We start from the raw sequence: 11708 nt of genomic DNA, 5'->3' as shown, positions 1-11708 counted from the left end.
GCTGCGGTGTCGGAAGCGGCGGCTGCGGCGTTAGTTAAACATCAAATTATTCTTCTGCTGCTCCAGCAAGATGCCGCGCACCTGCTCGTTCCCTTCGGGGCGCAGGGAGGTTTGTATTGCTGAGCTCGAGGGGCAGTTCTCAAGGTTTTTCAGATTTAAATGTTTTCTCGCTGTGGTTCGGTCGTGCTGTAGCCAAATGTAATGTTACCGATTGGAGCTGTTCTAAAATAGTAGACAAAGTTGCATGTTATAAAAAAAAAAAAAAAAGACTCAGCAATGATTTAAGTTATTTATCTGCTGATCTGGAGTGTGTTTCTCTAAAACCATGTAGTAGTTTGTGGGCTTTTATTCCTAAAACGGTGAACTTGAGATTGTTACAGGCTTTGTAACCTGCTTGTTTTGAACTGTGTGCAGAGTCGAGGTCTTCTTTATTTTCTAGGAAATGCTGGAAGCACTCAAGGCTCTCTCAAGCTTTTTTGTGGAGAACAGTTTGCGCACCCGAAGAAACCTGCGCGGAGACATCGAACGCCGAAGCTTGGCCATCAACGAAGAGTTTGTGCACATATTCAAGCAAGTTAAAGAGGTAATGGTTTTAGAGTCTGACTAGCCAAAGTCAAGAGTTACGCCTGTGCAGTTCAGTGCACAACTGCCTGTGCAGTTCAAATCTTTAAAAAAGGATTACGAGAGAGTTGGAGTTGTGGATGCTTATGTGTAAATATTTTGCCAAATCAGATCTTTCCTAGTAAAATTTTTTCAGCATGTTTCATTTGATGAAAATGAAGCACATAGGGACACAATGTTTCAAATAGATAGAAAACCCAAGTGAATATTGATCTTTAGAGATGTGTTTTCTCCACTGATTAGTCTCTAGAGGTGCATCCTCTCTATTGATTTACAGGGAGCCTAGAGGAACTATGTTGCTTGTAACTTGGGCATCTCGTTTTGGTGGGATGAAGCCGGGCCTGGGCATGGCATTTCTGACCTATTTAACTTATTTAGGAGCTTGAGAGTATAAATGAAGATGTGCAAGCGATGAGCAGCTGCTGTGAAGATATGTCCAGTCGTTTGAAGGTAATATATAGATACATGTGCTTTGTATATTTTTCCTTTTGAGGTGCGGGTACATCCTTGTAAAAGGATAAATAATTATTTTGAAGGATTAACAGTGATACAGAGATGTTTCCATAGTACACCTATTCTGTTACTTCAGGATATTAATGTAGTTCTTATTTAGAAAATGTGTTGAGGAGATCATTTTAATTTCTTCCAAATGGCAGTTCAGAGTGCAGGAATGTACTCATTTTGAGGACAGCAACAAGATATCCATTTGTTTCTGAGTTGAGAGAAAAGATTTTATTCGATTATATGTGTGTGACATTAAAGGGTTAATTACATTTGTAGATTTCCATTTAAAATTTGTGTTTTCCACATTGACAACATGTGTAGAGTTCTACGTTCATGTAAATACTTAAGTATATTCATAATAAAGTATCTTGTAATCCAAAGAGGGAGACAAATCTAGTGTGCCACCTTCATTCTATTGGTTTTGTTCTATAACACTGGAAATTCTGATATGCAACAAAACCAATTCTGTGTTGTATTAATCCTGAATTCATAATGTTCTAGGAGGGGAAAAAACAAACAAACACATTGTGTTTTATAATGCAGGACTAAATCTAGCTTGGGTTTAGTGGATCAGTTCAGTACAGTGGTGAGTTTGAAAGGTTTATGGATGCTTACATGTAAATATTTTGCCAAATCAAATCTATTCTGAATATAGCACATAAGTTACAGTATGAGAATAAGAATCTTTCACTAAAAAAATCTTGTGAAAACAGTTGGTTTTTCCCCTCCTAATGTGTGTGTGTGGATATTAGATGTGCCCCTACTTAGATTAGTAGGTTTCATAATCATTGTAAGTAATTCCCATAAGAGTGCTTCTTGTTTCATGAACTTGTTCCAGAGGTATGAAAGTGGAGTGTAGCCCACTGCAGTACTTCACTGTCAGTTTTGGAAGGCAATGGGTAATGCCCCTCGGAGGTCTCGGATCTCTTTGAACACTGTTAATGTGGATGTATTCCCTAGTGCAGTTCAGGAACTGTTTAATCAAACTTCTAGATGTGGAAACGAATCAAGTGTCCATGCAGATTTTGCTTTTTACCGTCTTTAGATGATGTCGTGTAACTATTATCTGTGGATTTTTTTTTTCTTTCCCCAGATTAGAGCCACCCTGCAGTGATTTCTTTTTCTATTCAAGTCAGTAGATAGTTTTGTTCTGTGCCCCACAGGAGGTTTCCTCTAGAGCTGTGTAGAACTTGTAACTTATCTCAATTCAACCCCTGTTTTCTTTGTATGCATGTGAAGTTATTAAGCCCATGAACTAGCACTCAGTTATCAAATGCTCTGGTATTTTATCTGTAATAGGGCATGAAGACTTGCAAGCATGTGCTCAAGCCGAATAAGAAGAAAAAAATGAACTAAGAGTAAAGCAATTAGGAGATATAAAGAGGAGTACCTATAGCATAGGGGACAGAAAAGTGAGCCACAACAGCTGACCATTAAAAGAGCAGAACAAATGAAAGAAAATGATTGTATATTGATAAGCTAAAAATCTTTTTACCTTTTCTTTTTAGTTTATTATTATCCGCAACTTGAAGGAAGCGGGGGGGGGGAGGAAATTCTGGAATGAGATTTCCATACTGAACAGTCCTTTGCTGTAATAGTCTTCTTTGGTTAGCCTGAAACATTAAAACACAAATACACTAAAAATCTGAATACTATTATTAATTTTAAGACATAAAAAGCTTAAATATATATATATTTTTTTAAACTACTAAATGTTGAGCAAGTTCTGATTTTTTAAATTAAATTTGCATGCTAATTCATAATAATTTCCTTTAGAAAATTCGGCAGCTGGTACTTCAGTAGTGCCCACTGTCTGTGTTCATGAAACAACTCAGTCTTCTGATGACTGAAGTTGTACTGGACTTGCTGTAGTCCTTCTTTCACCTTTCAAAGTGTTCCTGTACCTTAACTGCTTCTCTATTTTAGCTAACATAGCATGGCAGATAGGCTGAAATGAATCAGTATCCATGTATATGTGTATTACTCAAAGGTTTCAAGGCTGGCATCTTTTTTTTGGCAAACACTGTAGTTTAGACCTATTACAGTCTTGAAATGTTTCATGCAGAATACATTTATGGCTGTTTCCACCTCTTTGCTTGCAGTATTATTCCATACTGAATGCATTTAGATTTCAGGTTTGGTTTGGGTTTTTTTCAGAATTTTCTTACTTTTCTGCCTAAATAATCAGTGATGCTATCCAGTGGGAAACCAACAGTTCTGGATGTCTTTTATCTTCTTTCCAAGTGATAAATTTCAGAACTCTATCTTCAGTTTCAGCAATCCCTTTAGTCATGCAGCTGCTGTGTGTAGCAGAATTGGTTCTGCATGGATTCACTTGCATTCTCATCACCGAACATTTAGGGCTGTGATGAACTTCTTAAGTGCCTTGCACTTGGTCCTTGCAGCCCTGTAAGCTGCCTGGACTGCAGAGCTTTACTTGATAATGCCAGCTCAGCTGTATTCATATTCTCTAAAATGGCTGGATAGACACTGGTACTGGACAGTTTAGGAATTTGTTTCATTTTTCTTCTGCAGGAGCAAACAATTTGCAGTCTATGGATAAATAAAAAACAAACAAACCAACCAACAGAAGTATTTATAATGTTTTCGCTAACGTTTTGTATTAATTATAAACTAAAATTAATTGTTTCTGAATATGAATGTATATAAAGATGAAAATACATATGGATAAGGATCTTAATTGTTTTTCATGCCTGAAAACAGGGAGAGTTAATGAATACTTATTCAAGAAGGCCTTTTGTTTCAAGGAGTAGACTCTTAAAACTTCTTATAGTCACACAGCTACAAAACTGTTATGTGGTTTAAAGGTTGTGTAATACATTCACTATGTTTGTGTTTTTCACATGCTTAACCATTCTAATTGTATTCTAGGCAGCAAAGGAACAAACGCAAGACCTGATAGTAAAAACCACAAAACTCCAGGCAGAAAAGTAGGTATAACACCCTATTGATTTTTTGAAGGCATGACTGTACTGATGGAATTTTCTTTTAGGTCTGATTTAGATCTGATTCTGTTAACGACTGGGTATTTTATTTGTACTTTCTTTTTAATAGTATTAGTGTTAGTAGCACAGTTGGAATAAAAATCCTGAACTCTTTGGTTTATTGTTAGAGGATACAAAAAGATAAGAACATGAGTCAGCACATGTCACTAAAATTGACCTTTTAGGGGAAAGAATCAGCTACAGTGGTACAGCATGCTGAATATGGATGTGCTTTACCTAATGTCAGTTGATAGTATAAGTTATGTTGTTTTGTAGCAGATGTGGATCTACTCAGTGTCTGTTTTCACTGTCAGTTTCAGAGGCTGCTGCTTCTTGTTGATCCTTCAGGTCCAGTGAAAATGGCTGTCTTGTTCAGAGACTGTGTAGAGGACCAGGAAGTTGTTTTATGACCTACTTTGCCATGTTTAATGCTAACTGTGAAATACATAAGTGCTGTTTAATAAACCTAGCACAGACCACATTTTCCCTTTGTTCTCCAGTGGGATAAAATATTTGTATTTTGATCTTTTCAGCATTTTTATTCATGGGAAGGGGATAATAGCCTATGACAGATTCAAGTAATCTTTATCATTTTTATGTCTAGGGCATCTGGTTTTACAGCTTTAGCCTTTGTCAGTATTGAAGAATGAATCTCCTTGCTTTCTGAGCTTTCTTCTGAAAATTATATACAGTTCACTGGAGATTAGAAATAATTATTTCCAGTTACAAGTTTCTATTATGACTGGATAGCTCTGGGTGCACTTTCAAAATCAGTAGGTTTATGTGAACTTCAGTAGGAAATGGATTATGTCCTATGAGAGTTTGAATGTGAGGTTAGGGTTTAATCTGTACATATTTTAAAAGCTGAATGTAGAATAACTGCATAAAATACAATACTGGCTGATATAAAATGAAGGATTTTGCAGAGTCACAGTTTAAGTGAGCAGAAGTCAAATAATAGAAAATCTGGTATTTTAAATATGAGCACATGAAGTAGCAGGACAGAGAAATGGTAGTCTTTTTTTTTGCAGTGTGAAGAAAGGGAAAGCTGCTTTGATTCCTTGTTCTGAAGCAGAATGGAAGATATGAAGACCAATCCCAAATGATATATGTATAATTGGCCTTAAATTCCATTAAAGGAGATTATTCAGACTGTGCATCAGTACTTCTACAATATAGTCCTTACTTGAACAATAGTTTATATGTAAGACTTTCTGCTAATTCCTTTAAGAGACAGAGCATGCTCCTAGTGTGAGGAGGAAAGTATTTAGGAAGAAGCCTGTTCTTCTGAGGGCCCATGTGACCTCTGAGTGCACACATAGACAAAAAAGTTTATTTTGAAAGGCTGTTTTGTAAGAATACATGAAGTTCCCACTAGCCGAAGGCAAACAATAGATGTGATCTTACTGTATGATGCTTATAGAAGAATCATAATGCCATTTATTAGGAAAGTTAATTATTTTCCTGGGTAAACTTATGAAGAACTTAAGCAATAGATATACATATATTTTTATCATGGGGGACATAGGAGTCACCTTTTTCTTTTGACTGATTAAATGACTGTTCTTATGATGTAAACTTCAGTTTACATCAGGTACGTGAAGAGGCCTGTGCTACTGAATGTTACGGGTTTCTTAAAAAGCTAAAATCTTGCCAGCAGTCAGACACAATACAGGTCTTAAAATGCTGATTTCTTCAACAGAACAGATGACATTCTTAGCCAACAAAGGAGTAAATGATGCAACTGGGAGGACACGGCTTCTCTGTCTTCTTAGAGTTGTCCTAAAATGCTGCTTGAAGTGCAGAGATGAAAGCTGAACCCATTCAAAAAGAAGGCAATTGAAACACTGACTGTAAAGCAAGAACAGTTAGTCTAGAACAAGGGAATAATTGCTAAGCATAATCAATTCTTTAGAGTTCACCCTATAAAAAGATGTCTCACTTCTTAGCATGCAAGACAAAAGCTGTCTTCAGATTTCCTCAGTTCCAATTTCTATTTCTACTCTCTGTGGTCCTACAAGCAGTTTTATTTTATCATAGGCTTTTCAAAAGAGAACAGGAGTTAGGTATAAGTTTTTTGAAGCTTAGGATAATAGGAATTTGTATATTATAGCACAATATAATAGATTTTTCTGTGTAATTTTACTGAACATTTTGTAACAAAAAGAATACATTCTGTCATCTTTGCTGAACCAGTTGATTACATTGTCTTTATGGAAAGTTATTTTGACTCTGTCCTGCTAAGTGAGTACTACATTGTGTCCCATTCTCACAGTTTTTAGCCATTTAAAAAAAATAACTTCATAAATTATTTTGGTTTGCAGTAAATAATTTGCTGTACTAGCTATTGGTAAAAAAAAAAAAAAAGGGTCTTCTGTTATGCTTAGCTACTATGCTTAGCATTTATCTGATTTACTTTAGCTGACCATTTCCTTGTAGGAGAAATGGTTTGATTTAGTGTTCTGAAACTGAAGTGAGACAGTAAGCTTTCAGATCCATGCCATGTGTTCATGCTAATTAGAGATTTACATTTTAAAAATATTTAAGTTTTGTGTTTGACTGAAATTTTAGAGCAAATGGATTGCTGTTTTCACTTGGATAATATGATGAAGGTTAGAAAGTTACTTAGGCAAATATTTGAGTTACTATTTCACATATTTTTATTTACTTCCCTCTATTTTCTAAGAATATGTGTTATCTCTGGTATTAATCAAAGATGTTGAGCTGTCATTCTGTAATAGTCTTAAGATTGTTTTCAGTATGTGACAGTTGAAACCTCAGGCTTGGGTAAACCTCTTCATGTTTGGTCAGTTCTTGTGAGATTACATAATTAGTATCAAAGTAAACTGCAGTTAAAATAACAATATTCAATTTCTAAACCAGAGAAACTGAATAGCCAAAGTCTTTTTAAATTGAGTTGTAACTTTATTCCCCTAGAAAACAAATGAAAGGAAGATATAAATAGTAAGTGAACTATTTTCTTAGATTGAAGTATTTTTTGACCTTGCAAATGTAAATATTTCTTAAGATTTTTTTCTCTATGTGGCATTTGAACCTTTGTAGTGTTATATTTGTTTTAAATCAAGAACTGCATAACAGTGAAGAATAAAGTTTCCCAAAGATGCAGAGAGACCATGGGAAGTTGAGTATGAGGATGAACATTTTCAAGTAAGATTGCTTGTTTTTGCTTTCATCTTTGCATGTATTCTTTCTCTTCCGCATTACTTGCAAAGAGGTAGCTGTCTCAGTGCTTCTGAACAGGTACTAGATTTATTATACTATGTAGATTTTACATTGTATTATCACCTATATAATTAGATGCAGTTACTATGATTTTCAATTTCCTAATCTTACCAGAACTCCTTGTTAGGTATCCTAGTCTCTCAAATTTGTGGCTTGAAGATACAGTGGTGTATCTTGTAGGTTATCCTGGTGAGCTATTTGGGACTTAACTGTGTTGGTAAAATGTGTGCTTTAAGACACTTGATTAAGTAGTTGGGGTAGAAAATAAATTGTTAGTTTCAGATTTAGTTTAAAACTTCTGCATTCTTAGGTTGTTGCTTTGCAGCACTTTTTTGATTGTAACTTAGTTTGTGAGCTTTAGACCAAATTCAACATGAATGCTAAACGAGTGTGTTACTTGGATAACAAATTTTAAAAGTAATCTTCCACTAATACCATTGCATTTTTATATTTGTGAATATGTCAGAGTTGGTGCATTTTTTTGCCAGTTAGGTTGCTTGTCCTGAATATATTTTTTCTGTAAAGACTAGTTAAAGTAACTGTATATATATTAGGAACAGAACAGTTATCCTTCACGTTATTTAAGTTATGGAACCTGCCTAACATAGGAGCTTAATAGAACTGTGTAGTGTGATATAAAGTAGTTCTAGCCATTCAGCCCATTGCTCTAGAACATGATTTATTTATTACTCTTGTGTCGTCTTGGGTAGGGTGTTTGTTTTAATGTATTTCATAACAAACTTTGATAACAGAGGAAAACTGAGGTAGTTAATGTAGGCAATTTCTGTGTATTCTTTAAAAATCAACTTCTACTTCAGTATCTTCACTAGATTTCTATACATTTACTTGAGCATGTAATACTGCTTTCAGGTGACATACTTTTTATGTATAGTCACAAGGAGATTAGTTTGTTTGCAAACAACATCTGCTGTGTTTTAAAAGATGTGGGTTTGTTTAATGCCATTGCTAATAGGCTGACAGAAAAAAAATCTTGCTCCTTGAAGTGAGATTTTAATAAAAGCTTCCTGTGACTTGTCAGTTCTCTTGTTATACTGAGCTTTGTTGATTGTTTTTTTTTCCTTTGTGTGAAGCTAAAAGCCTACCTGCAATACCAAACTACTTCACCTAGCATTGGGAACAAGTGTCCTGGAGTTGAATAGTTCCCAAACCAGAGAAATAGCAGTCCAGTTCCAAAATATACTGTATGCAGAATGCCAGAAGCCTGGCTTCGTAGTTCTACCAGCCACTTAATGCTAGGGTGTTGTGCATGGAAGCTTTTGAGGTTAGCCACAAATGACAGTCATGAATCAGAACAACTGAAGAAAGGGACAGAAGGTAATGGTTATATTAATAATTCTTATAAAATGAAATAACAGTGATTGTGTGAGTGAATGGATGTGCTCAGGGAGATCACAGAAAATAAGCCTGCAGAAACGGAATGTTTGTGAGAATCAGAAGTAGTTACCTGGAAGTAAAGACCACCTCACTCTTAAAACTGTATGAAGGAATGGTTTAGAGACAAGTTAGTGTTTCAGAGCTTTCACTGTGCTTATGCATTTGAACACCTTTACACATTGTCTTGCTTTGCTAGTTTGTGTTAACTGCGATCTTAAACAGCAAAATGTGTGCTTTGATGTCAGAATCCTTATTAATTATGCTGATTCTGGAAAATCTGTAGTACTAGGTTTGTTTCACTTTTTAAAAATGCAGTTAAATCTGATTTCCAAACTTTTTTTTTGTTTTAAATTCAGCAGTGTGTTCTTCAATTTATTTTAATTGCGTGACATTCAGGCTTGCTCTTTATTTAAATTCAACAAACAGTTCTTAGGTTTCATTGAATGGCTTGACAGTCAGCTTTGTGCTCAATACAGGGTCAAAAGTCTTAGGAAAATGTGTCCCCATGAACATCTGCTGCTGCTTCAGTAGTGCTACACTACAGATCTATCATGTGTGTCTCCTGGTGATGCTTTTTTAATTTTCTTTTTTTAAGAAATATCTTTTTTGTCTTAATAAATTTGGAAATGATGCAGGAAGTTCAGCAGTATTTGTAGCAGTTTTGAGGTTTGTTTTCATCAGTGTATGCTGAGCAAAGTGGTGATCTGGTGGTTTGCACTGATGAGATGTATTCCATGTCTTGACCTTTTGAAACATGTAATTACATTTATTCCTGTGGATATGCTTCATGAGGAAAAGCAGTGATTGCCTAAACTGAATTATAATTTGGTGTGGGGGAGGATAAAGGTTTGAAATTCTGAAGTCGGTTTTCTTTCCTGATTTGTACCAGAGTAAAGCATAGGCAACAAGGTGTAATACAGGAATCAGAAGAACTAAAGTGGATCTGAAGAAAAAAAACCAATCTCATTTGTCATATTCTAGCCAGGACCAGCAGAAAAAGTGCAAGGCCTTATTTTCTTGCAGGCTTTTCTACCTAGCAACCTTATATACTGTTGAGGCATGAAATAGTCTTGATCATTATGAAATGAAGCATGGTCTTGCACATTGAGAAACATTAGTCAGAATTGCAGAATCAGTTACATTATATAATTCCTGACTGATATTTGTCTAATCTGCTCTTAGAAGAAAAGCCCAGGAACAGAGCACCTGTGGTCTTCCCTGGAAATTAATTTTGGTTCTTTGTAATTTTTCTACTGTGATTTAGATTGTATTTTGCTGCTGGTTAAGCTCATTTGTTGTGATCTCATTCCAGGTGGATGCAGACAACAGTGTTATATTCATGCCTTTGGCAATATTTTTTAATTTGATGGCAAATTTAAAGCTAGACCAAGCAGTTCCTTTTCAGATGTCTTTGTATTAGATTGTATAAAAGATATGCTGAAGATACCAGTCTGTTTGGTATGACAGCATCAACTAGCTCACCTTTACAAGATAGAAGATAACCTATTTATTGGAAATACACTCCTGTTTAACTTCTGTTGATGAGTTAGAAACCATATCTTGTGTCTTAAGCATTGCTAAACACTGATTTACCTAGCAAATGTGTGTGTGTGTATCTTTTGAATGATTACTGTGAAGCTTTCATCCAGACTATTCTGTAGATAACATGCCAACAATATTTATAGGAAGCTTGATTGGTATGTAAGAATTACTGAATTCTGTGAATTTTTTTAGAGCATGTAAGCTTTTATAATTCTAGTGTTTAGTAAGCTGCCTGGCAAGTTTTCTATTAATTCAGTGCAGTTAGTATCCTCTGTTGCTTAACTTTGGATTTCGCCTTTTTCATTTTTACCTTTTTCTTTCTGGGGCAGAATGTGTTATATGGCAGGACTGCAGCATAGCAGGTTAGCTGTATTTTAGATAGGGATTACAGATGGGGGAAACCTCTTAAGTTTAAGTCCACTCTCCTGCTGCTAGCCATCATTTTCATGATGACTTTCATAAACTCATAAACTGTTCAGCATGTAACTAGTTGATTATTTTTGCATTTGTGTTGCTGTTCTTGTAACGCCTCGATAGTTTGTTTTTTTCCGTGTAAAAGCCTTTCCCTAATTTCCAACCTATTTCTTGGATGTAAATTGGTTGTTTTCTCATCTTGTCTTAGAGTTTCCTTAACCTCCTCTCATAAAGTAGGTTCTCCATTCCCATGATTATCCTGCTACCTCTAATCTGATGGGAGTCTATTATTCGTGAACACAGATGATCAGAATTGTGATCTGTTTTCCAGATGAGATGTCACTAAAGTTTTCTGTATTATTACTGCTCTTCTGCATCCTGGGAACATTAGACAATTCAGTATGATTTTCTGTGCATTCCTATTTTTTAATTAAGGAGAAAAAATCATAATTAGATGATGGAATTGGTCACTGAATACCTTCTCACTATTTTAGTTCTCCTTTAATAAAAGTTGTTTGACAGACAAAATGTAGGATAAAAACATTTGTTCTCTGCATTTACAAATGCATTTTTGCACCTGGTACTTATTCTTAAGAATGATTTCCTAACAGTTACTTCAGTGTAGATGTTTTGTTGTATAGTCTTGCATATTTGCCTTCCACAAAACCCATCACAGAAATATATTTTTTCCAGCTGTTGCTGAAAAGCATTTATACATGTATTTTAAAGATGGCCGTTATTTTTTATAAGTTAGAAATACTCCATCTTTTTGAGACTATAAAAATATGTTGAATCCACAAAAGTAATTTCAGAACATGTTGCTGTGATTCATGCTAGGTAAAGGAAGCTAGTAGGTGTTTGTGCTGTACTTGGTGGCAAGATAAAATCAAACTTTGGAAAAGCCTATTTCTCCTCCACCTCATTTTTTGAGCTGTCTAGGTGATAATCCTAACAAACAGTGCACATTTGTATTTGGTTCAAGGG

General features: G+C 35.2%; 1 protein-coding gene across 1 annotated transcript in view; it reads left to right on the top strand.

The window, feature by feature from the left end:
* Positions 1–70: 70 nt before the first annotated feature.
* The window catches only part of COG6 (component of oligomeric golgi complex 6), a 56043-nt gene continuing 44405 nt past the window's right edge, over positions 71–11708 (top strand). Inside the window, exons 1-4 of the mRNA XM_009998360.1 lie at positions 71–109; positions 440–583; positions 1000–1071; positions 4018–4076. Coding sequence (XP_009996662.1) covers positions 71–109; positions 440–583; positions 1000–1071; positions 4018–4076 — 314 coding nt within the window. The remainder of the gene's footprint in view (positions 110–439; positions 584–999; positions 1072–4017; positions 4077–11708) is intronic.

The sequence above is a fragment of the Chaetura pelagica genome, unplaced genomic scaffold, assembly GCF_000747805.2.
Source record: "Chaetura pelagica isolate M959 unplaced genomic scaffold, ChaPel_1.0 scaffold105, whole genome shotgun sequence".
Classification (NCBI taxonomy): Eukaryota; Metazoa; Chordata; class Aves; order Apodiformes; family Apodidae; genus Chaetura; species Chaetura pelagica.
Note: the sequence above shows the minus strand (reverse complement) of the source record. Positions and strands in the feature narration are given on the sequence as shown.